Here is a 26,966-nt window from a genome sequence, read left to right on the forward strand (position 1 = left end):
AACCTAAAAAAATAATCCTGCTTTATCTTGATAAGCTTCCTGTACAGAAATTTTAGGTGTGAGATTGTGTGGAGACTTCAATGCTATGATAAATGCCAATATAACAAAAAGATGTGGAAGATCTTTGTCTTGGGATACATCTAGGAACTGAGCATCATTTAAGTTTTGTAATTTCTAACACAGTATCTGCAGTAAATCCACTTATAAAGTTTAATAGAATTCAGAGTATCTGCTTTCTAAATTCTATAATCAAAAGCTTCTCTGAATATTTGAATCTACTGCTTCAAATATCTATTCAGCTAAGATTTAAAAGGCCACTCCCAAATAAGAACTGCTTTATGGAAAGCTACAGTTCGTGATATTCAAGACTGCATAATGTATTTATACTTTTTGAAAAACAAAATAAACATAATGTGCTCTGTTTTCAGAGGGAAATGGGTTGCTATCCAATATTTTTTTTTGTATGTATTCACCTAAAATCAATAGAGAGAATAAAACTCACACATAAAAAATCCAGCCCGTAACACATTCATGCATGCACACACACAGAGGCTTAAAATGTAAGCACTGAACAAATTCATGATGTTTTCATGCCCACAGTGACAGAAAGAGAAACATGAAGTGTTTTGCACAGGACAGAAGACTCAGATGAGAACAAGCATAACAGAATACGTTATGGTTTTGGAAAAAAGACCTAAAACACCACATCACCACTTAATTCCTCTTTTCATGTTATTGTTAAGTAGTTTTGGATATCTGTCAATGAAATTAAAAACCTGCAATGAAAAAATAAAATTACTTTTCATTTTATGAAAAAAATGAATGTAGTTTCATTTTTCATGAATTACTTTAATTTTATGAAAATAAAACGTCTGATATACACTTTAGTCCGTACTCCTATCTTTATACAAACAATTTGCGTATGTCACAGCTCCTGCAGGTGATTTACTTTAAGCAGCATACACCACACACACAGTAGCGGGTGGCGCAGAGACAGACTGGCTTCTACACCACCTTGGCCACCCCACCCGCCCGCCTTCTTCTCTTTCCTGGTGGCATCCAACCTGTGGCAAACATCCCAAACTGCTTGCCTTCACTGCTCACACCTACGTTTCATCTTCACTGCTTCATCAGGGGGGAACAAAACAAATCTTAAATCGAATACAAAACTGATCATACAGTTTCCTACCTGTTTGGGACCTGTAAGATTGGGCTCATAACTAAGGACTCGGTAGTACAGGATAGGGATATGGGAAAAAAAAAAAAAAAAGAAAAAAGGCCGAGAAAGATGCTTAGAACATCTTGGACAACAGAGACAGGCCTGGGGGCAGATGCAGAAGGCGTGCTGCTTTTTTGGCGAGGTCTCAGACGGCCTCGGTACCACCGCACGTGTCACCACGGCGGCGCGACCGCTCCTCAAAGCCCTGCGAACCAAACCCAAGCCAAGAATGACAGCGTGAGCACGGAGAGCAGAAAACAGCGGCGAGGACCCCGGGGGCTTGACCCTGCCCGGGGCAGGGGCCGCAGCGTCGAAGCCCGGCGCAGGCGGCCGCGGGTCGGTGCCGCGCGCACCGCCGGCCCCCGCCGCACGGCACAGGAGCGCTGCCCGCACGGCCGAGCCTTCCCCGGCAGCCGCTCCGGGGCTCCCTCCCCGCTCTCTACCTCCTCACGCAGCATGGTGGGAGTTGTAGTCCTTTCCCTTCGGCACGCCGGCGGTGGGCGCTGGGGAGCGGTGCGGCGGAGACTACATCTCCCGGAGGGGTGCCGGGGGGAGCGGGACGGAGGGGCGGTGCGGAGGGAGGAGCGGGGACAGCTCCGGTGCTGATCGCGGGGCGGGCTCGCCGGCAGAGCCCGGGCGGGCGGCGGGCGGGAGCGGCAGCGGCAGCGGGGCGAGCTGCGGCCGCGCCCGGCCATGAGGCACGAAGCGCCCGTGCAGGTCGGTGGGGACGGGGGGCGGCGGGCGCAGCGCGGCCGGGAGGGGCGGATAGCGACGGGCAAGGGTCCCCGGGGGGCGTGTGGGGACCCCCGTGGGGACGGGGGAGCCGGCAGCCCGCTGTGGGGCGGGGGGCTCGCTGCGATCCCCGTCCCGCTGCCCCGGGGGGGAAGGAGGGCAGCGGGGCTTCGCACCCCGCCAGTGTCCACGTGTGGGTGTCGGGTCTCGGTGGGGTGAGCACACGGGACCCCGCCGACACCCTTCGTGACCCTCGACGTCGATGGTGGCTCCTCGTGTGGGTGCTGGGTTTTGGGGATGGGGCGTTTTGGGATCCTGTCTGGGAGTGCGGGATGTCGGCAAGGTGTCCCCTCCGCCGCTTTGCTCCAGGAGCAGTTATCCACCTGCACCAGGAGAAGGTGGCTCAGTGTGAGGGCTGGGAGCAGCGAAGAGGTGGCCCCGTTTCAACCATTTGGCATATGGTTAAACATATTGCCCCGTGAGACACAAATCGTGTAGGGGCACTGGTGACACTGCGTGTGTCTTTGGGCAGTTTCTGGGTAGTTGCTTCAAAACAGTTTACACTGCGTGGCCAGCCATGCGCCAGCTATTTCTTAGGGCTCCTTTCATGATGTCTTGCAGGGGCTCTGGGGGCCCCAGGCTACACGCTCGAACACATGACTGTTTTTTAACAGAAGATCAGTCATGTTGCTGGTGGATTGGTAACAATCAATCCCGCTGTTTTTGTACAATGCAAAGAGCACTTTCACAGTCAGCAGTGATTTAAGTTATGAACTGCAGCCCTGTTAGCTAATATTTTTCATGCTGGATATCTGCTCTGGCAGTAATAGAATATCAGCTTGAAGGGAGGATCTGCAAGCTCTTCAATATGCATGCTCAAAAAGACGTCTGAAACCTTAAGTTACGCAGATGTGGCATTGGGTTTCTGTGACTTTGGACAGAGAATGATCATCTCATAAATCTTTTGCAGAGCAATTGCTTGGATGTCACATGCTGAAACCTTTCAACCAAAGCGGTGCACTAGAAATAAGCCACTCTTCAGTAAAAATGTCTTTCAGTTTTCTGGTTGAAGAACAGCAATAATTAGGGTGCTAGGCATTTAAATGCCTAGTTCTGCATGCTCCATGCATGTGTCGGGAATATTTGTTTAGCATTTGCCTTTTATTTACACATGCTTATTGAGATATTAAAGTTATGTTTAGCAGGCATTGGCTTTGGAGAGTCTTTCATAAAAAAAAAAAAAAAGCAGATTTTGCTAGTAAAGGATGAAAAATACAGATTGGTCACTCGCATTTGACATTTGACAGGTATTGAATTCACTGGCACTGTTACATACTTGTGGAAACAAGATGATGGGACATTAAAATAAAATCTGAGGAAAGTAATGTCTAGTTAGAAAAATATCTGTACTTGACATACATCAGAAAACTGCTGCTTGTTTTTTATATCTGATTATCAGTACAAATGGAATTATTGTTTAATGTAATTGAATAAAAGTCAGCAGAAGGCAGAGCCTTAGTATAAAAAGAGACAGCAAAGAGCTTTAAAGACACAAAAACTATAAACTCCACTTTTTCACAACTGGTGACACGGTCAAGCAATGTCTATTTTTTAACATATTGGATCCAAAATTATAATAAAAAATCTGGATTTTTCCAAGACATGAAAATGCAGCCTGGTAGATAAGGTTTGATTTCCTTTTGTAGTTTCTTTTTTTTCTTTTTCTTTTTTTTTTTTTTTCTCATGCTTGCACCATTCCCTGTGTATTTGCATATTTTTCTTATTAAAGATTTGAACAAAACAATATTTTATTTTGGGGTCTTCTTTCTAACCATCTTCTCTTTTTCCCACATTGGGCCGGTATGGTTGGTCCTTGTTCAAATGTGGTTTAGAACTAGCAGAACTAATTGCCTGATTTCTTTCTTATGGCTATCTGATTTCCTATTACATGAAACAAGTGTAGTTGCTTGTTTGTACACAACAGCTTTATGGAACAGTCTGTTCTAGAGCTAACGTCTCTCTGAATTGTAGAGCAGCAGAACAAGTGATCAAGCACATGTCTTTTGATCATGATGAAAACAAGTCAGAGGAATGCGTAAGCATTATTTTTTCCATTTCCATCAATCAATAATTAAAAAGAAAACTAAGAAGTTAAAATTTTTTAAAAGGATAAGAAAAAGGGCCCATACAGTGGCAGTCTTCCTATGCTTATGAATCCTTTGTTTGAATCTCAAGCTCATGCAATTTCTCTGTAGATGAGAGAGGCCAAAAATTACAAAAGACACAGCTTAAACAGTTCTGTCAGAGAGGGAGTTACCCAGTGCAAAAATTCGCTATTGTAAACTGCCAGATATTACTAGATCTGGATCAGAGTTTGTGACTTCTTTTCATTTCTAGTTGTATTTTTAAAGGAAAGTTGTAAATCTGAACAGTACTCATGGTGACGGAGAAGGCTTTGTTTTAAGAGTCAAAAGCAGTGAACTTGATTTATTTAATTATTTTTCTTTCTGTGAAACACAGATGTGTGTATGGTTTCTGTGTGTTCTTTTAATAACTGGTCTGAATTACTTGAAATGTCTGTGTATCTCTCAGCAGTTTCCCCTAGGGTCTTGACGGTAGTTTGAAAAATGAAAATTCAATGGGAAATTCTCTGTTATTCTCCCATCAATTCACTCTCTCCAAGCTTCACTCTTTTTCTGCTTGTACCATGCACATTTTCCAAATCCCTGCACTTTGCAAAAATCAAAAAGTTGGAATGTGGTTTGGATAACCTGTTCTTAGCATTTATTGCAGCATATGGGCATTACTGGTGACAGTTTGTAGAAATTTCCAGAACTCTACAGACTCTCTCTTTCACTTGCTGGGGCAAATAATTTCACAGGTCACTAATGCCATAGAGGTAAGGGAATAGAAGGGAATGGTAAATAATCTGTAAAGACAATATAAGCATTTCTGATGCTTTGCCAAGGAAATAAATGAGAACATTTTCTTCTGATTTTTCTGTATCCGTTTGTCACTGCGTATGGTTATGCCCAGAGAGAAATGGTTTATACCAGATACATTCAAACACGATGGACAAAAGCAACAGCAAGCAAAAAGGGCATTTCCAGATATTTAAGAGGTTAGAAAAATATGATGAAAAAGCCAAACCAGAGGTATTAGATGCAGAATTTATCAAGCCAATTCATCTCTATCACTTAGCAGAATTATTAGATTATTCTTGGTTCAAACTAGAAGTACTGGCCTATACCAAGCCATTGAGTCCGGAGAGCAAGCTTTTTAACCAAACCACCCTTTTGTTAACTGATCAAACTGCATTTGGAGCCAGTAGTCCTCTTCCTGTCACTAACCCTACTTGGAGGTGTACTGTTGAAGCTTACTCCTTTTCAGGTTAGGTATTTTCTAATCTCTATCTCAAAGACACACAGGACCACTTTATATACATTTTGTCTCAATGATCAGTGTCTGCTCCAGGACACATCCATCTGAATAGTTCTCATCCCCAAATGTTTACTCCAGGTTACTATCTAGAGAAACCAGCACACACTTTTTTTTTTTTTTAACATAGATTTCACTCATAGTCTAAGGTCTTCATTCATTTGGTCTTCCCAGTAACCCTTTTCTATATTTTCCTTTTTAAAGTCAGCTTTCATAAACACGTTTGATGACAATTGTTGCTAATGGCATCTCACTAATGCCTTAGACAGGGGCATTAGTATTTCTCTTCTTTTTTTGGCCTGATGCAGCTGCTTTACCGATTTAGAAAATGCACAGTCTCTGTTACATCTCATGGCCCAAAGTGCTGCACTTGATAAGGCTAATGGCAGAGGGCTATAGCCATCTACTCTCCTCATTCTCTTTCTTACTCCCTGGTAAATCACCATTTGTTTTGACTGGAATATCCTGCCTGATGCATCTTCTATTTATTCTTTTCAGAGCTGTACCATTTTGGTGACTTCTTGACGTCCTGTGTTAGATTAACACACCTAGGACTTTATTTCTGTTTTTGCCAGTATTTGAAGTATTTTGAGCGAGTGGGAATTGGAAATATCTTTCTGAAGCAACTCTTTTCTTGAAGATGGTAAACTTAGGTTAAGGAAGGATGGCTGAGTAATGGAAGATGGCTGAGTAATGCCTTAGCTCACCACAAGTACATGTAGATCACCAGAATTCATGTGCTAGAGCTTTGCCAGAACCATTCTTTATGGTACATCTCATTCTGCTGTTCTGGGCAGCTGCCAGCACTGTGGCCACATTCATGCTGATTTGAAGTAAGTAGAGCTTCTCTAAAATGTTTTAGATTCTCATCTCCCTATATATTCTCCCAATATTCCCTAACTTGGAATTTTTTATTATTATGTCACTTATAATAAAGCGTTGCATTTTTAATTACACCTTTCAGATTTAGTACGTTATGCTTACAAATATTTGTGAATATAACCTCATGATACCTTGCAGCAGATAAGCTTCTCCTGATGCTGCCAAGTACATTGGCTGACAAGACGTGCTCTGCAGATGGCTGGCTATCTGTGATTCCAAATAAGTGATCAGTGCTTTGTCCACTGAACTCTGTTAAGACTTATTAATTGGCCAGTTAAAAATTAGATGTTGAGGGTGATCCACAAGGCTTTGCAAGAATTAGGTAGAAAGAAGACATTTTCCCTAGAATTCCCTTTGATCTTTTCCTTTAAGATGTGCCAGTTATTATTATTTTTTAAAAGAAGAAAAAGTAGTTGTGGAAGACACAAAGGAATGAACCTTAGTGTTTTCAATCCCAGCTTTTCTTCTGGCATCCTCTTTTCCAGGGGCAATTAATTCTGCATAGACATCCAGAGTGGAGCACGTATATAAGTTAAAACTGAAGTGATGTGCAGGCCAGGGAGGTCATGGCAAATTGCCCTGCTTAAGTGAAAAAGCTGTTCAAATTAATTCTGTCAAAGGAAAAGGTCCTCTAAGGCCATAAAGAGAAACATAGCCAAGTGTTTCATTATTATCATGAAGGCTTTTTTTTTTTTTTTTTTTTTTTTCTCAGCCCTGCCCTGTTTTAATCTGTTCTTTTGGGCTCAAGGAAGTAGCTGAACATGAGACTTGCAAACTACCTGTGCCTGATAAAGAGAACTCTGCTTGATGATTAAAATTGTCTATGCCAATAAATGATATTAATTTAAGGAGCTGAAAGTTGTGCAATTGTGGTGGTTTTACCCATTTGGACAATCGCTCTCTTACGCCCTCTCCTTATGGAGAAGGGGTAGAAAATACCCTGGAAAGGACTCAAAGTTTGAGGTAAGGACAGGGAGATTGCTCACCAATTACTCTCATGGGCAAAACAGGCTTATAGTAGGGAGATTAATGCATTTTATTGCCTATTGCTACCAGAACAGAGCAGAGAGGAACTAAAAGCAAACCATAAACACCTTTCCCCATCCATCCTTTTTTTACCTGCTCCCCTCCAAGGGGCACAGAGGAACAGAGAATGGGGGCTGCGGTCAGTCCCTGATGCTTCATTTCTTCTGTTCCTTCACAGTCCCTCTCTGACCCTGGTCCCCACGGGGTCCCTCCCACGGGATGCTGTCCTTCCCCAACTGAGCCTGCGGGGGCTGCCCACAGGCAGCAGCTCTTCAAGACCTGCTCCCACATAGCTCCATACCACGGGGTCCATCCATCCCCCAGGAGCAAACTGCTCCAGCACGGGTCCCCCACGGGTGGGCGGCAGCTCCCCCCAGACCCCCTGCTCCTGCGTGGGCTCCTCTCCACGGGCTGCAGCTCCGGCCCGGGGCCTGCTCCTGCGGGGGCTCTCCATGGGCCGCAGCCTCCTCCAGGCCACATCCACCTGCTCCAGCGGGGGCTCCTCCACCCATGGGGGGGCTGCAGCGTGGAGATCTGCTCCATGGGGGACCCATGGGCTGCAGGGGGACAGCCTGCTCCACCAGGGACCTGTCCACAGTCTTTAGGGGAACTGCTGCTGCCTGCCTGCAGCACCTCCTGCCCTCCTGCTGCACTGACCCGGGGGGCTGCAGGGCTGCTTCTCACTCTTCTCTCTCTCCCAGATGCTGTTCCCCAGCAGTATTTCCCACCCCCTCCCCCCTTTCTTAAATCTGTTCTCACGAAGGCGCAACCAGCATCACTTACTGGCTCTGCTCTAGCCATCAGCGGGTCCCTTTTGGAGTCACCTGGAGCTGGCTCTCAACTGATGTGAACAGCTGCTGGGCTCTGCTCACAGGGACCCCCACTACAGCTCCCTGCTGACAATACCCAATACAGTTGTAAGCGGAGAAGCACACAAAGCCATCCCTTTTTTGTTCTTTGTCCATATTCAAGAGGGGGCTTACCTTCTCCCTGGTTTTGGTAAGGATAGCATGTGATAGCTCCTGACTATAAGTTCTCTGACCTTTGTCTTGCGCTTATTGTTCCCCATGGGCTCTTTCTTAGGTCTTTCTTGAGTCCACTAGGAGGTGGCCTGAGGCTGCCTTTGGTGCTAATGTCATGTTGGCTGTAGAGATCTGAGTAGGGACTTATTCTAAAGAAAAATGGTTATGCAATGTGCTAATGGAAATAGCCTCTTCCTCTTTAATTTTACTTAACAAGGACAAATTTTAACTGAAGAGATAACTCACTGTGTTTTACCAAAAGTGTTGCTTCTTTAATATAGCCATTCTATCATTTCAGATGAGAAGTTTGTCAAAATAAAGGTAAGGTTTTTGCTTTCTTGGAAACAGAATATTAGTGAGGTTGGCATGTTTATTTGGCTTCTATCAGTGTATGTACTATTTAATTAACAGGCCTGAGTATGGCAATCCTGCTGCTTGTCTCCAACATTGTTTCCAAAGGAGTAACATAACATCAGCATCAGCTTTTTCACATTTCTTTGCTGAATGCCTACATAGTACACAAATATCTACACAAGTCCTGTCAGGAGTGAACTGACATATTAATACATGGAAATGTCTAGAGTACACTCCATACTTGAAGACAGCAGTTTGCATTTGAGAAGAAGAAGCACTGCAGAGGTATTTACAAAGCCCAAGAAGACGAAGGATCTAGGTTTCCCTTCGAGAAAAATAGAGACTCCTCTAGAGTTTCATTTACAGTGGGTGCCTGATGCAGGTGATGTGAATTGTACTCTAAGAAATCTGTCCATGTGCTTTCTATAAAGTGAATGAGCTTTGGGAATATGATTTTAGGAAGTAATGGCAAAGCATTAGCACCAGTGCTGAGTTTGATGTCTCTTCAGGCCAGTGCAGACACTAGTACTTCTCTACAACTCACCTGTGTTTTGGACACAGGAAAGGAGCACTACAGCTGTTCTCAGGAGACTGCCTCTCTATACTGAAATTAGTCTCTGAATATTTTGAATTATTATCAGTAACTTAGTCCTCTCCTGATTTCCCAGATGGAAGGTAGAGAAACTAGGCCTTTCCCATGCCTTTTGTGTGCCTTCTGCATCTTATAATAGGCAGAAATATTCTTATATCTGAAATAAAATTTGGCTGCATTTCCATGTTCAACTTGCCCATAATTCTGCCTGTGGTACTGTAGATAATGAATCCATAAGTTGAAGGCATAGAAAAGATGTTGCTTTTTATTTTTTAGTAATTTTTAAATAACTTTTAAGAAAAATATCACATGGGTAATGCTCATAAACACATTAATTTAGAGGAGCACTGAATTTCTTTGTGGGGAAGGACTGTGTTTAAAAGCATCAACAAGAAACATCTTCTTACTCAAGAAGGCTACATAATGTACAAGCTTTGGTGGGACTGTTATTAGCATCCAGGTCTCCAGATTCCTCTGCTCACTGAATCATACTGTTTCTGAAGTGTGAGGCATTGAAGTACATAGTGATGAAATATAAGGCACATGAGTCTGGGGCCAGCAAGCTAAAATCTCTCTTTGTAAGCCGTAAGCAAGCTGAAGAAATTACATGGAAGACTTCTTAGGAGATAAAACCAAGAAACAAAATCATTCTTCTTGTTAGAAGTAGTAACTATGGTCTCAGCTACTGCATTACAGAGGGGAGCCAGCAAGGCAGCAGAACAGGCTGTTGGCAAAAGTGTGAAGGCTACACTGGCATCCCCAGCCACTGCACAGTCTTCGATCTGCCAGATTTCATTGACTTCTTGTTGGAAGTCGTATGTAATATCAGTGCTCTGTTCTTTACTACTTTATAGCCTGTTGTGATTAGACTATCTTAAACATATTTTGATTTTCTTTTTCACATGTTCTGGACAAAATATCACCATATAGTTTTAGTATAAGGGAGAGTAGTAAAGGTGAAAAAGATTTTTTTTCTGTCTTTCACTATAGAAAAGGACGAAATATTACTGATGCATACACTTGGAATATTTTGTTTTCTAAAACCTTATTTGTTCCATATCTGTGAAAGAAGAGAATAAATATTAAAGACAATGCAAACACAGGATAGAAACAGGTAGGTACCCAAGAGCACATTTAGTCAAGAATTTTAGTCACAATCAAATAAAAATCAAACATTCAGTACTGCATAATTTATGAAATATAAATCTTATACCAAATTTCCTGTTAAAAGCTTGGTACTTTCATTGTCTCCTTCAGAAATTTTTGTCCCCACTTCTAATATGCCTCTCCAGTAGCCCAAAGAAGCTAGCATACTGTACTATGAGACAGCAGAATTGACTCAGAAAATGTAAGCAGTAATTGAAATGCTGCTGAGAAGGTGGGTTACAGCCCTTATCCTTCTGCAAGGTCCAGGTTCCAGCTGTCCTCTCAGACTGCCCAAATGCGCTCTGCAATATCTGTCTTAGAAAACGTGGATGTGGGCTGCTTTTCCAAAAATCTTTATGGTAGTCTATGCTGTTGGTCTTTCTGTATGAAATCAGTGTGTAAATGTAACACCCTTAGTATTGACAAACTGCAAGAATTTAAAATCCTGCAAGACCTCAAAAGATTTTTCTTAGAAAGTGTATGAAATGAAACACTACCTAGTTCTGAGGTTGTTACTTTTGCCATCTGCTTTTTGAGCTTTCCAAGTAAAATAGTGGTTGAGTTTCCAAGTTAACCTCTGCAACCCTCCTGAAAGCCAAAGGCATACTATTTATAAATGGATCCTGTGATCTTTGAAGTCTCTAAACAAGATAAGCTTGATATTTAGCAGTATTCAGTTTTTGTAATCTGTGTTTATTCAGATGCTTTATATGGATTAGAAGCCTTATTTTAAGGACTTAAATTTGAAAACATTGGCAATTGTCATTTATGATTATCTTGCACCAACATTGCAAATTCCAAAACTGTGTATGATCCGGGAACTGAAAAAAATTAAGACCTTATTTTCAAGGTCTCAATTCATTATATGATGGTATGGTAACTGAAAGCTACTAATAGCAAATGCTATAGGCTATAGGCTATAGGCTATACAGAAGGCTGTAGATATTACAAAACACTGTAGCATATTTACTGTAAAATGAATTGTTCAAGAATTGTATCAGATATGAAACAGATTAAGCTTTTGCTTGTTACTATACCTCCTATATCATAACTCACCAGTGATCTCTGATTTCTTCCTTGTACATATTAAGAAAAGTATCTTTGTCTGTATTTTCACCATTTATTTCATTCATCACATTTTCTGAATGTAGATATTTTTAACCATGTACTCAAGATCTGTCCTAGATTTTTACAAGGATTTTTTTTTTTTTCATTACCAGTCACTGGTGATGTTTACCTTTGATACATCCTCTTTTGCAACTGCAACTATTACCATGATTACAAGAAATAGGTACCCAAGACCACATTTAGTCAAGAACTTAAAGTCGTTACATAGAAATTACTTAAACCTCTGTGAAATTCTTCAGTTCCTATATGTCTGTTACCAAAATTCCAGTAAAATCTAAATGTTTCCAGTTTTATGTGATTCAAGGGACAGTAAATTATTTCTTTTTATTTTGAATTACAGATGGCATCTGCTCAAGATTCCAGATATGGCCAGAAAGATACATCTGACCAGAACTTTGATTACATGTTCAAACTGCTCATCATTGGCAACAGCAGTGTTGGGAAAACCTCGTTTTTGTTCCGATATGCTGATGACTCCTTTACTTCTGCATTTGTAAGCACAGTCGGGATCGATTTCAAAGTAAAAACAGTTTTCAAAAATGAAAAAAGAATTAAGCTACAGATTTGGGTAAGCCAAGGATAATAGTTCTATAAGTTTGATAGATAACATTTAAGCTACTGTGGGTTTCCACTGAATGTCATAACCTGTGTATACATATATGGCAGAATAATGAAAAAGAAATTATTTCCTGCATCATTTTGCTGTCTAGAATATTAGAACATGGACAGATTTTTAAGGTATTCCAAATACAGCAGAGTATGTATTCTGAAATAAATTCCAATAAGAAAATGCACAGGATGACATATATTGATAATCTGTGCAGCCAGGTATAAACTACTCCTTTTCTCCATTAACACCAGTGACAGGACCCGTGGGAACGGGGTTAAGCTGAGGCAGGGGAAATTTAGGCTTGACATCAGGAGGGGGTTCTTCACAGAGAGGGTGGTTGCACACTGGAACAGGCTCTCCAGGGAAGTGGTCACTGCACCGAGCCTGTCTGAATTTAAGAAGAGATTGGACTGTGCACTTAGTCACATGGTCTGAACTTTTGGGTAGACCTGTGCGGTGTCAAGAGTTGGACTTGATGATCCTTAAGGGTCCCTTCCAACTCAGGATATTCTATGATTCTATGATTCTATGACTGTGTAATATATAGTTTATTGAAAGTGATTCATGTTATTACAGATTATTTTGAAGTACCAGTTATGATCTTTTTCCCCAACAAAAGTAAAAATTAATTTAGGAGAAATGATCATGATGCAGAACAGAAGGCATATTTTTTTCTTCTGTCATCAACCTTTGTCATCCTGACCACCTGAAACCTCTTCCTTCTTCTGCTGAGGAAGCAAACGTGGAAGGTGAGAGTATAACAGCTGTGTTGTCCCAAAGTACAAAAACTCATGTCCTTTGCCTGCACCTCATGTATGGTACAAAAATGTCAAACTGGAAGAGTTTTGATGCCAGAGAATAGGTGTTCTTCTTTTCTGCAAACGTTTCTCAACAGGAAAGGATAGCCAAAAAGATCTTTATGCAGCAGCTATATCATATCTCCTCATTCTTGGGTGATGGTGATACCCAGCTAGAGGGATTGACAGCAGAGCTTTTAACAATGTGGGATCTGGAGTTAAAATTTGAGGTTTGTGCCATCTTTCTTGGGTACTTGAAGATTTTGAGCAATGTTTCTTTTTTAAGATAACAGCCTAATTAACTAAGATTTTCTGTGCATGAATACAAGTCATTAAAAAATGTATTTAATGATGGGCAGCCAATAGATCTGGTGAAACATCGGATCAAACAGGACTACATGTAAACTAACCCATTTTAAATGACAGATAAAATTAATTTCTTTTTAATATGGCATAGGTTCCCTGCAATCTCATTTCTTACGAGAAGACTGTGATTAGTAAGGTAAAAACTAAGGTGAATTTCCTAGTTTCCTAGGAAATGTATCTCATTCATGTCATCTCAGGTAGGCTATAGTCCTTGTTATCTCAAATGATTTGTTGTTCTGTGCCCTCTAGGTGTTGGAACTCAGACTCCTTACCTCTCAACTTCTCTACCTTTTTAAGCTCAGATACTTGCTGTTATCAAGAGCATAATAGATAGTGCTGCACAGTAGTTAACTGTGTATCATGTGCATGTTTTCACTGCAATAACATGCTCATTTCATTGTAACACTTTAACGATGGTGATCACATGATAATTCGCATTGACATTACCTTATTATTTTTTGATAATGGAACAATAAAATTGTGTTCACATTATAGTCCTTAAAGGGTTCTTGTTTTAATTACCAAGTAGCCTCTCTGGTAGATTTTATCGTTCATGTGTCTTCTAGCAAAAGCAGCAACATCAGTTTACGATGTTATATTAATGTAATTGCTTTGACACAAGTATATTTCCCATAATGCGTCTTCATGCCAGACTACCAATATGTGCTTGGCTTGAAGCAGTCCACTAATCTAAATGTGTCCAGGGCTATCCGTGGCATAGAGAGGATGTAGCAGCTGTATTCTTGCCAGCTGGAATAAAATTCCAGTTCTAGTCGAATGGACATTTGGATAGTCTTTGTATGGCAGCAACACCATCTGAACTGCTCTGAGAATGTTCTGCATACGGGAGAATTCTTGCCTGAAAAAAACTTTCAAGTGAAATGTGTGAAACAAGTAAAAGGTTTCTGTGTCCACAGGGAGGAGGGAGCAGAGGCTCAGGGTATGGAAAGGACCTTCATGAAGACACCTCTCAGGGCATAGCGTTAAGGGAACAAGACTTCAGATCTTACTTTCATTCTAAAGCTTTTTACTCCAGCCAGCACTGCTTCTTGGTTTTGTGTTTGCTTGTTTGTTTTTATTTTGTTTTGTTTTTACGTTTGTTTTTCCCATTGCAATTTTAATGCCGATTCATAAAAGCCTTGTGATTGCCAAATAAATTGAAATTACAACAGCTCACTATTGCTGTTCACACTTTTTAGATGGAATATTAAGTATTAGAATATTATGTTGCAGTTACACTTTCTAGAATAAATCTATTGACTGTTGCACCCCTGGGTCCTTAAATAAAATCGGTTAAATATCTCAGCAATCTATTCCAGTGCACAAAATCTGAAATAGAGAACTATCACCCCATTTTGTAAGTTGTATCAATAGCTATATCATTCTTACTATACAATATCTGTATATGTAACACCTCTCTATATTAAACTTTATTATTTTTCTTTGATTTTGCAAATAATTTTCTAAAATGAATTGTTGTGCAATATCCATTTCCATTTCAAACTGCATTTGTAAAAAAACATTTATATTACATAAATATAAAAATAAATGAAGGTGAGCATGATTTAATGTTAATTCTGAATAGAAACATGAATGAGCTAATAATGTTTCCTTCAGAATCACTGGCAAAGTATTTAGTGACATAATGTGATAAACAACGTTCAATAAATGTGAAATAAAACATTCTGAAAAAAATATCACATTTGAATAGTCAGAAGAAACTCAAAATGAAGTGCAAGTTTAAATCATATTCTGAAGGATGAGATCAGAGCTGAAATATTTTGCCAGATACTATGGTGAGGAAATACACTCAGTGCTGCTGTTCTGCTATCTTTGTGTGGCAGTAAAATGCAGAAATGTATAAATCGTGATGCAGTTAAAGTCACTAAAATTCCCTATCTAGAGACACAGATGATCCATTGTGTTTTCAGTTACAATTTTACACGTTCTCTATTTGGGTAGACATTTAAACTTCATGTTTCACATGCATTTCAGCACTATCTTTTGTGTGCATTCTTTTGGAGCTTGGAGTATCAATTTTCTCAGAATAAGATTCTAATATGCTTTTTAGTGAAAGGTAAAAGTTTGTTTGACAGCATGGACACTCAAGGAAACAGAGTAATTATTCCTTAATAATTTTACTGTTCTATTATTACAGATGAAATAGCAAGGGTTAACAGGTTGAGGTAGGTGCTGTCTTACATAATGAGATGCCCTGTGGGTTATTTCTTTGTTTGAGACTTTTTCTTGCTTTGAGGCAATAGTGCCCTATTCTTGGATTCAAAGAACCTGAATTGAATTGTCTTCTTTTATTTTTAAAGTCAGGGAGGATGTGGCTCTCTCTAGTACTTATCTTTATTGCTTTGTGGTATGGTCAGAGAGAGCCTGCTGGGAGCTCTGTAAGGTTTTTGCCTTCTAAACCAAATACTTTCTTTCCATGATATTTCTTACTTGAACTGGGAGAGGTTTTAGAGTTAAAGTGTTGTATTCATTAGTGATAGCACATTACTTATTACTGTCATAAGCTGGCCCTGAAATTTTGTTTCACAGCAAGTTATAAATGTGCGCACGCTGATATGAACATTACAAAGACAGAATATTAACAGGATTGGTACACTGTTAAGGAGAGAAATCCATAAAAGATGCATTTTACCTAAAAAGGGATTGATTTCTCAACAGAAACAGTAAGAAATTTTCCACAAGAATTTTGTTTGTGTGTACTACATATGTGCATAGAGTAAAAGTCCATAAGAGAACTCTAGGATGTTTTACAGTGTCAAGTAATAAACAGTAATATATTTTTTTCCACTTGGTTTCAACTACTAATATGAAAGAGATGGACTGGAAGGCTGTAAGATTCTTTCTTTTCAAACTTTTAGCTTTCAATTTGTGTTGAATGGAAAAGGCAAGTCAATACCTATACTTACAAACATACACTATGAAGAAAATGAATGGAAGCTCAAGAGCTGCACATTGGAAAATAAATAAATAAATAAATGAAAATTTAGAAAGTTTAACCTTATAAATCTATCACTGCATTTACTGTACAATTTACCACACAACTCTGATGCCCTAAAGATTTACATTACTTTTTTAAACACTATAGACTGTTTAATAAAAATAACAGAATGCACAAGGTTATAGAGATTTATAGCGGTAAATTTGGGCAATATAATTTTTCAAAATAAAATATTTGAATAGGAACAAAAAGGTTTATTCTTAGAAAATAGAAAATAATGAAGACAGATCACTCCATTTATTTAACTGACAATGCATCCATGCCACATCTTTAATTGCTGTTTAAAATTTACTTGGGCGGAACTGTCAGTGATTTCTAACTGACTTGAGTATAAATTTTGTTTGAGGAATCAAGCATCAAGTTTTCCTTCTTTAAGCTGTTTATTTTACTTTCTAACTACATTCATACAGAAGTGTTTGTATAGTTTGATCTGACTGCAGCAGTTCAGTGCAAATATCAAACAAGAACACTTCATTACTTTTTGCTGCTTAGACGGCTTTTCCTGGGGACTAGATACAATGATCACATAAATAAAAGATATCCTCCTACAGAAGTTGGTATGAAAGCTGCTTGTGCCAGCATACCCTTCCTAGAATTGTATATGACAGTTTCATTAGATATCCCATATGTTTCTGCCTTCATGTATATTGTCACATCAATTCTATAAATTGCCATAGGTCTTAGGGACTAGGGAGGACCTAGGGACTAGGGACTAGGTGAGGACTAGATTTTATAACCTGAATGAGGAAATCCAACTTCATCATTCAATAATTAAAACTCTAGTAGTTCAAAAAAAAAAAAAAAAAAAAAAAAATAAAGCAACTTTTTTTTTTTTTTTTTTTTTTTTTTATCATAACAAGCTACCTGGCAGTGCTCTGGCAATGAAAAGAGGTTCAGTTAAAATGAGAATAATATATTTTGTGTGTCAGAGGGTCTGTGGAAACAGGAGTATGAATGAAAATTGCCTTGATATTGGAGTACTTCAGGGGAATCCTATGCTAACTTGCAAGTGTGGAGGCAGTGCAATATTCCAGAAATATCCTTGTAACGTTGACTAAGGCTACAGTGTCAGTGCAACAGTCACCGAATTCATTGGTTCAGATGAAAGGTGTTGAAAGTTGAAGATACAAAAGTCTATTATGGAGTTGAGAATAGGGTGTGGAAATAGAGGATAGTGAATGTAACAAATGTCTCATCACAGGAATTTCCAGAGCCTGATTTTTTTTCTCATCTGACTATTTTTAATTGTTCTGACAACCCCACCACAGTTTATTTCATGATTCCATTCCCAGGTGTTGGTGACAGTTTTGCTGCTGCTTAAAATACACAGCTTTTTTATATAAGGATAGTAAAACTATATTGAAAATGAGATTTTTGTCCTCTCAGAACAAAAATTAAATGTGTATCCAGTCATATACCAGGCAGCAAGTGATTTGACGACAGCAATATAGAAGGCTGATAACTGCAGGGGGTTGGGATTTCTCTGGATTCATCTGTACTAGTAAATTAAACATACTGAGATTGTCCTTTGTCACTGAGTCCAGCTGGCATGGAATAGCTTTTGTTCACACATTTAAACTCTTTATGTCCGTGAAAGAGGATGGCTTCATCCAGACTTTATCTTGGGAATGGTCTCTGGCCTTGTCTAACTTCTGAGCCTTGCCCAGGAACTGTTTGGCAGAGTGCTAGCAAACCTGGGCCAAAATCATGGCAGAAAACATGCTGACAGTTTCACGGTATAGACAAGTTCCATAGCCTAGCAATGCTCCCTGGCACAAGCTAATTTGCTGCTTGAGGTGTAGGCTGAAAAGGGCAGCAGCTCTAGCCAGCCTTCAGTTAGTCTGACCTGTCTGCAGGGATAAGTGATACAAAGTGCTCACAAATGCTAGTCTGTTAGAGGGCTCCCAAGGAACTATTCCTGGGCAAAGGCGGTTAATCAGTAGCATGGCTGTGATGGCAGAAGGCAAACTCTTTCTGGGCCTTCCCTGTTAGCTGAAAGAAGCAGAAATGCAGAACAGTTTTTGTCATGGTTTAAGCTGCCTGCTGACAACTGAATGTTATGCAAGCTGTGGTTGGATATTGTTATCCTAAAATATTCCCCTTCTCCTCCTTCGTTTACTTCTCTCTTTTCTAGATTATACGTATCTTTGAAGAGCCATGAAAACTATTTAACTGAAAGTTTCATAGTAGAATCCTTTCTTCCTTCCTTCCTTCCTTCCTTCCTTCCTTCCTTCCTTCCTTCCTTCCTTCCTTCCTTCCTTCCTTCCTTCCTTCCTTCCTTCCTTCCTTCCTTCCTTCCTTCCTTCCTTCCTTCCTTTTCCTTTTCCTTTTCCTTTTCCTTTTTCATGCTGCTGTATTGTTTCATTCAGTGCTTCCTATGTCTCCATCAAGAACGCTTCAATTTCTGTGCAAGTCATATTTGGTACACTTTATTTCTCTGAAGTATTGTTATTCATTAATAATTATTTTTCCATTTGTTGTTGTTGTAGTAGTGGTTTTTAAACACCTGGGGTTTTCAGCAATAGATGCTAAGGATTTATACAGCCAAGGAAAGCTGTGTACAGTTACAGTACAGACAGAACCCATGTGTACAGGTCTCAGTAAGAAGTTCATCCTTACATAGTTTGGGAACCTCAGTTACATCTAAAAGTTTTATGTTTTCATTAATTCAAGGATTTTTAATGTTCTCTTTACTTTTCCATATTTATTCTGTATTTTTATTGTACCTGTTCTGTTTATGTTAAAGCTATGCCCGAGGATCCAAGTCAGATTAGGTTTAGATTGTTTTAGGTAAATAACCAAGAAAAAACAAACAAACAAACAAACAAACAACAACAAAAAAATCTCAAATAGCTTACAGGCAGCCAGTCAAGTGGGAATGAGCTGGGAATGGGAAATAGCGAAAGCAGATATTTGTCAGGAAAAACAAACAAACAAACACAAACAAAAACAAAACAATACAAAACAAAAAAACTGCTTACCTAAAAGCAGACAAGAGAGCTTGACTTCTCTAAACTTAGCAGATGCGAGTAATTTATATAATTTATATATAACTTTATTTAATTTATAATTTAAAAATATTTATAGTTTAAGATCATCACAGCAAAAGCAAATACAAGCAGAGATTGAAAAGATACCGTCTGTGGTGCTATTTAAAGTTTGACTACAATTGCTCGCTCATATGATGAGATAATGTGAGAGAAAGGAACTAAGAGTCTGAGTGAGAATGGGGCCAAGAGTTTATCAAAGAGGGCACCATAAATGTAGTAAAAATTCAGAAAGTTACAGATAGTAAATATGATAGCTTGTATTAGTTCCTTGCAAAAGTGGTAACAGATGTGACACTGCAGTCCTTCACTGCAATAAAGACAGTAAAATACAAAACTGAACTCTGTAAGACTTTGTCCAAGAAATGGTGCTTTGGGACCTATTCTGGGTGTAAAATATAGACACACGACATAAAATCTACATCTTGTAAAACTACTTGAATTATTTCTTGTATAGAGCCAGTCCAATATCCAGTGCCAGAGAAGGTCTTGGTAAAGTAAAAGGCATACTTAGTTCAGATGGGCTTCAAAGACCACAGTATGTGAGACTGACCACATTTGTCAGCAATGACATGTTAAAAACTGATGTGTTTTTATTTAAAATGTACCACATTGGTTATTCAGATACCTGTGGGTTACTTTTTCTTTTTTCTTTTTTTTCCTTGCTGTAAAAAACACATATCTTGAAGGTTTCAAAGAGATTGGAAGGTTTTAAAAACAGATCAGAAAAAGGATTGTCCTATCCCTATTCAGATACCCTGGGTTTCATGGGTTGTGGCTTTCACAGCTAAAACTGCTATTTTGTTGTGACTTTTAAATATCCTTAATATTTTTGTTACAACAGCAGGGTCAGTTAATGGATTGAAAGATGTATTCTTAACCTTACAGCTAAGATACCTGATACAATATATATCGTATCAAGGCATGTAAATCCCCTGGGTTGCTTGAATGCTACATGAAGTCATAATGTTGTTGTTACTGTTAAGCTATAAACAAGGTGGTTATTTTTTATTTGTTTTCAGCTCCTCCCTTCCTGCTGCTTCTACTCCTAGTCTGTGAATCCCTCTGCATAGGTAAATGTGTACTGAGACTTCTGATTGCCTTTGAGTTGGACCAGATGTTTTTCTGTTTCCCAATGAAAGTTGTGCTGCTAAGGAATCAGGTGGCTCTGGGAGTGGCAACCATGTTCAGAGCCCCTCAGCCTCAGGCCTGTGATTTAGATCCATGTCAGAAAATATCTGTTTCTGTCAGATTAATGTTTCCTTGATCTATATGAGATGAGCTCAGCCGTCTTAGATTGGTTTCTAATTAAAGTGTCCATTTTGCTTCTCCTAACTACTAAAACTACCTGCAATTCTGGCACTATTAACATTTTTGCATATTCTTAACATGCTTTGATACCCAAACTCTTTTAGATTCAAAACTGTTTCTTAGCCATATGCTTAACACTACCAATGTCAAAATATCTGAGCCACAGATACTTGGAGAAATGCTGTGTGTGCTTGCCCCTAGCCAACTGTTTTTGGCCACTGGCAGGTTACAGGGATAGAGAGGCCTGTTGACTGATTCAATGCACTTGCTCTTATATTCACCAAAGAGGCTGCAAATTCATGGCTTCAGAGGAGGAAACAAGGTAAATGTCAATCCTGTAACTAGCATTAAATTTCACTATTTTACCCAATATTGCAATGATTTTTGAAAAGCCTTATGTTAGTAAAATGTTTCTAAAAATATTTTACTCTTTTATAGAGGTCTGTGCTTTAGAAAAACCCTCTATTGCCTACTTCAACAATTTTGCTGCATAGCTCTGCTTGCAGCAGAGAAATCAGTTCTCTATGACCATCTTGGTGCTATATAAATACCATAGCTGGACTTTAAATAATCTCTGACAAAGGCTCCTGTTATCATGAGAAGGATATATCTGTCTTCAAAGATTAATTGGAAAGAGAAGGTGGTGTTAAGCGTAATTAAAATTCTAAGTAAGGCTCATCTCACTGTTTAAGTGGAAATTTCCATGGGGAAACTGAGCTAGTTCGAGACATGTCCTGGAACACCTTGCTGTAGTGTGTCTTATGCAGATTTTTTCATAGGACTCCAGGGAAATGCATCCTACCATCGTGTACTCCAACAAATTGTTGTACTGCCAGACTTAAAATAATTGCAGCTATCCCTAACCCGTGAGCAGGCAGTTATGGTAACATTTATTTCAGTTTCTTTTGCCTTCCACATCATGACCTGAAAGTCCCCAGCCTTTCCTGCACAGAGAACTTTATACCAGTGGAGGAACTGTCATGAAGCAGCACTTATACATGTTCAAGCATCATAGAGATGCTACACTAGCTTCTTAAAAACTAGTAATGAGAATGGGAAAAAAGAGCATGAATGAATACCTGAATGGCAAGATTTTTGATTTTGCTTGAAGTGAAGAGTCAGGATGGAAAGGAAAAGGGGATGGAAAGAGTTTACTGTGATAAGGGACTGAAGCAAGAACAATAATCTCAGGCTAACATTGAAGAAAAAAAAAAAAAAAAAAAAAGCTATTTTAATTGTTCAAGCTAAATAAAATCCAGAGAAATATGGCAGTATACTTTCAACTATGAGATGGAAGTTATCAAGGTTATCATTACATGAAACAAGAATAAATCTGTTTCTAAAAAGTAATTAATGTTGACAGGATTTCTTAAAGTGAAATCAACTGTGCTGCCAACTTCTGTGAACCATTTTAATGATACATTTAGGACATCTGTACAGCTGCAGTGAATCTACAGAGAAAAGGGAAGCCTATACACGCTCTTCACTGCATTTTAATAAGATTCATGTTGTAGATTATAGCAAAGTGTTGTACTCTTGCTGTGCAGTTGTCTCTTTGAAATCAGAAGACCAAAGCCTTGGATGGGAGCCATAATGTAAATACCATGAAAAGGGGAGCATAGAAACAGTATTTAAAGCTCACTTTTGCCTTCTCCTGCTGCTCAATGCAAGCTGTTTCCCTGTAATGTGTTAGATTAGCTCGAAGTCATTCTGAAATTATTGTGGGTGGACAGGGGCACAAGTGACTGAGGATGGAAGGGGGGTCACATGAAAGCAACTCATTTTTATTTAACACTGCCCAATTTGCATTATATTCTGGAAGTAACCTTAAATGCATGTTATAAGAAGCCAGAACCATATGGGCCTCTGTTCCACTTCAGAATAATGTTTGTAGTACATAACACATTAGGGATAATGCACACAGTTTTTACACGTGAAATGATGATATCAAGCAAAACAGGATCCCTAGAGGATTTCACTCTGTATTTACATTATTTCTCCAGCATGTCAGCTAAGACAAATCAGTTAGGATATTGCTTATCTTTGTTTCTGGTAGAAAAGCTGCTTTTTCCACTCTTGTTTCTTTTCATTGTTGTAGAGAGCTAATCTCCTTCAATCTTTTGTGAATAAATATATTGTTCTTCTGTAATCATCTAGCTTTTCTTTTGGTTTAACCCAGATTGCTTTATTACTTAGTGCTCATAAACAAATTATTTCCACAGTTTTTAGCTGTTACAACTTTTGTTTATTTATTAAGTACAGTTTGAAAAATACAGAATTCTGCCTCAGTTCAGTCACAAACTCAGATGGAAGTTGTCAATGGTGCAATATAAAAAGCCTGTTTGCTCTAAAATTTGGATAGTGCCTAGGTATAAAGAGTTCTTACTTTCCTTCCCTTCCCATCAGGTTATTATTTAGGTGTATTTATACAACTATATACAAAGGAATTTAGGTCTGTCACAGGAAATGCGTGGCTCATTTCTGACAGTGAGAATATATGGTAAATATTTGGTCCATGTAGATTGGATACTATTGATTTTGGTTATTAATGTTATTTGGAAATAAAGCCAACCCTGAAGAAAGGAAAATCAAGTAATTTCTTATAAAGGTTTCTGTTTTTCCTTCTGAGATGGTTTAATCTGTCAGAGGGGCTAGAAAGTCCAACATATATTCAACTTAATGAATCATTCTGGGATGAGGTGAGCTAAAAAAGCGTAGAAGTATAATGTTTTATAATTCTCTATTTGTCTATAATTACTGGTATGACTGGTATGAAGTTATATGTATGATATGACTAGTGTTTCCAGATTTCAGTATATATGGTCACACATGAGATAGCTTCACGTGCACTAACTGTGAACTTGAAGTGCCAGCGAGTGAAATGTGGCAGCATCCCAGATAACTGGATGCAAATGTGAGATTTTTATGTGGTATGAACAAAAGAAATAAAGGAAATTTCCTGAAACAATGGAAGATTGTTAATGAAAAGAGAGGTGGTTAAGGAGCTGATGACAAGTTGTCTTGAAAGGAGAGGTCATCAGACTTGGAATGTGTTGTGGAAAGTTTTAAGGACTGATGTGGTTGGTAATCTTAATACTCAGTAGGTATATGCTGGTAAAACTTGTTAACGATAGGAAGTTGAGAAGTGTTACCATTATGAAGGGGATCAAAATATCATACAGAAAATACTAATGACTTCCAAGTGTGTAGTAGTAGAAATTAGATTTATTTTAGCAATAGTAGATTGTGCACTTTGGGAACAATAATAAGAAATTATTTTATAAACTAGAAATTATTCGGTTAGCAGCCACTGAAGAAAGGCACAATCTGGGTACACTAGGAAGAGAAAGAATTCCTATCAACCATCTGTGTCATGTCCAATGAAAAACAGTTAATTTGGCATTTGTATGTGCCTGGTGAAGTTTTTTCCAGTGGAAACAAAACTAAACCATTATCTTCTGCACTGGAGATACTTCATAAGGAAAGAGTGACTGGAAGAGGTGCAGAAAAACAATATTAGAGTGAGTAGAGAAACAAAAGGAAATAGGAGGAAACTAAAAGTGTGGCATTTTTTACTCTAGAAAACTAAAGTAAAAACAATGCTTTGTTTTTTAAATAGATTCTTTTTCCCAATAAATATAATTAATTTTGGCATGAAAACCTAATTCTCCTCTGAGAAACAGCTTGGACAGGAAGAACGTGTAGGCAGGCTTATTATTTACATGACATCAAGGTCCTGTAAGAAGAAATCTGTAACAAATGAACTGGTTATGCACTGATGGGTTATATAAAAGGCAGATTCATTCATGAATTGCCTTAGAAAATATGTGTGGATTTGGGCTGACAAAGGGCACGTGCACTGTTCTCAGTGCTCTTAATTGCTCCCTCCCCAAACGTGCAGGGGAAAATAATGCTTGTATGATATTTTGGAGATGAGAGTGGTCTTACTTTTGGTACCTCAAGGACTCAAGTATTTGTCTTGCTTCATGTCCATAAGCCTGTGCTTATTTAGGCTAAATTCCTGTTGGAAAGTCCATCCATGCAGGTGCCAAGAATGCTGTATCCACAGCACTCTGCTTCAGGCAGTTTTCATGAAATGGGGGGGTGGGGGAGGAGGAGGTTGGAATAGTGTCATTAGCTGGCAGCATGCAATAAAAGGGAGCTGCTGGCAGAGTCATAAGAGTCATAAGAGAAGCGTGACTCAAGGGCAATCAAAGGGAAATCGTTTTGGTCATTGGATAATGATGAATCTGTCAGACAAAGAAACTCTGTGTGTGGACATGCCTGTTTGTAATTTTGCTCTGAGTATAGCGTCTATCAAGGCAGAAAGACATTAAAAGGATCGTATAATGGCAACAAGGTTATAGCTGCTTTGTCTGGGAAGTGCAAAGTCTGAGAAAACCAGTATTGGGCTAATTAGAGGGGAAGAAAGAAAAAAAGTGATGTGATTGAAGCATATATGAGGATTCCCGTGAAAATGAATGCCAGACCTGAAGCAAGAGAGTAATTAACAGCCTGAAGGATAAAAAGATCTTATGGAAAAGTCAGTCCAGGACAAATGCCTCTACCCTGAAGATAATGAATGACAATATGATCGAACAGGAATAGGAGTCTCAAAACCTAAATGTAAGAAACAATGATAGAAAATTACATTTGTATGTAGCACACTCAATTGGACATCAACTCCGGGGGTTAAACCTGTATATGTTTAGAGCTGAAATCATGATCATTTTTCACTGTATTTGAAAGACTGAGTCTGCCTACAGAAATGTCCTGTTGTAAACCTGCCATTATAAGGCCTGGTAGATAGGAAAGCAACGAACCTGTGGTTTTAAAAGGGTAGAAGAAAACCTGGAATTTCCTTATTCATTCTATCAGTCCCATACATGTACATAAGCAGTAGAAGTCCTTGCTAAAGGACAGTGAACTGAAGAAAGAGTACGAAAGTTAAGAGAAGTCTGGCAAATTCATAGAAGAGATTTTCATTCAGAGTACTTAAAGAGATATAAACTGTAGCTAGCTCAGGTAATCATGGAGCATGTGATTAGAAGCAGGGAGGATGTTCTTTTTAAGAACTGTCTAACTTCTTTTTAGAACTATAATGTATGTCTACCTTGCTGTTATACTTTTCCCTAAGCATGTACTCATCAACACCATCACAGAGCATACCAACACCTTTGCTCTGACCCAGCAAAGTTGATCTTACATAAATGGTTATTTAACTGCAAATCAAATATATATATATTTTTTTGCCTTTTTTAAGGCAAAAGCTTCCCTTCTTTTTATAGAGCTTTATTTCCTAGCTAGAAAAATTGCAAGAAAATTCAGTCACAGTCATTTTAATATTCAGGTCTCTGTCACACACAGATGAGACTCGATACTTTGAAAATATTATGACCTAAGGAAATAATAATGTTCTCTACATGTCCCTTGCAAAAGAGTTTACTGAGAGCAGTCATGTAGTAGTAGAAGAGTAATCCCAGAAGAGGCTGGAGGTGCAGAACTGCAGTCCTGTTTCATCATGGTGGAGGATTCAGGGATAGAAACTGGGTAAATTACAGGAAACCTTGTGGTAATATTGGTGAATGAGAAATATGAGAATATTGTAATATTCTTATTTTGAAAGGGTTGCAAAAAGGCTAATATTGATATAATTATGTAGTTCCTGATAGATGATATATAAGCTTTCTTTTAATATATTATATTGGCTTTTTAATCCTCAAATACTCCCTTATGAATTCCATTAGAATTCCTAGGCCTCAATTCAGTGGTTCTTAACTATTCATATTTGGGCCCATGTTGTCCTACAGGGCAGCATAACATAGTCTGTGTAATGACTGCAGATTAAAAAATAAAATACATTCTTACGCATGCAAGCATGGAGACAAAATGTGGAAAAATTGGTTGTTTGCATTATTATCCCAACTTGTATTAGGTTAGAAATAAAAGTTCCTCTGGGGCGTATCTGAAAAATGCATTGAATAGCCCAGACTTAGAAAGCTCTCTGCAGATCTGGGAATGCTGCTATCTCCTACTGAATTTGCAATAACCATTCTCTCCTGAGCTCTTACTTCCTTTTCTCTTCTTCCTTTGTAAATACTGTGAAGGTCACTCTGACCACAGTTTACCCCCTGGGAATACATTCTTTGGTATTTTCCATTTTATGTTGCCATCTAGGAAGTGAGATAGAATTGTGACATTCTTTCTCATTGCATATAAAAGAATGAGTAATAATGGATAAAAGCACAGCATAGCTGATCGAGGGAAGTGGTTGTCC

General features: G+C 38.8%; 1 protein-coding gene across 1 annotated transcript in view; it reads left to right on the top strand.

Annotated features, from left to right (window-relative positions):
• The first annotated feature begins 1,829 nt into the window (after positions 1–1,829).
• Positions 1,830–26,966, top strand: part of RAB3C (RAB3C, member RAS oncogene family) — a 141,245-nt gene continuing 116,108 nt past the window's right edge. The window contains exons 1-2 of the mRNA XM_027446521.3: positions 1,830–1,936; positions 11,880–12,107. Of these exons, the coding sequence (XP_027302322.1) occupies positions 1,913–1,936; positions 11,880–12,107 (252 nt within the window). The 5' untranslated portion in view covers positions 1,830–1,912. The remainder of the gene's footprint in view (positions 1,937–11,879; positions 12,108–26,966) is intronic.

This window comes from Anas platyrhynchos, chromosome Z (assembly GCF_047663525.1).
Source record: "Anas platyrhynchos isolate ZD024472 breed Pekin duck chromosome Z, IASCAAS_PekinDuck_T2T, whole genome shotgun sequence".
In the NCBI taxonomy this organism is placed as follows: domain Eukaryota; kingdom Metazoa; phylum Chordata; class Aves; order Anseriformes; family Anatidae; genus Anas; species Anas platyrhynchos.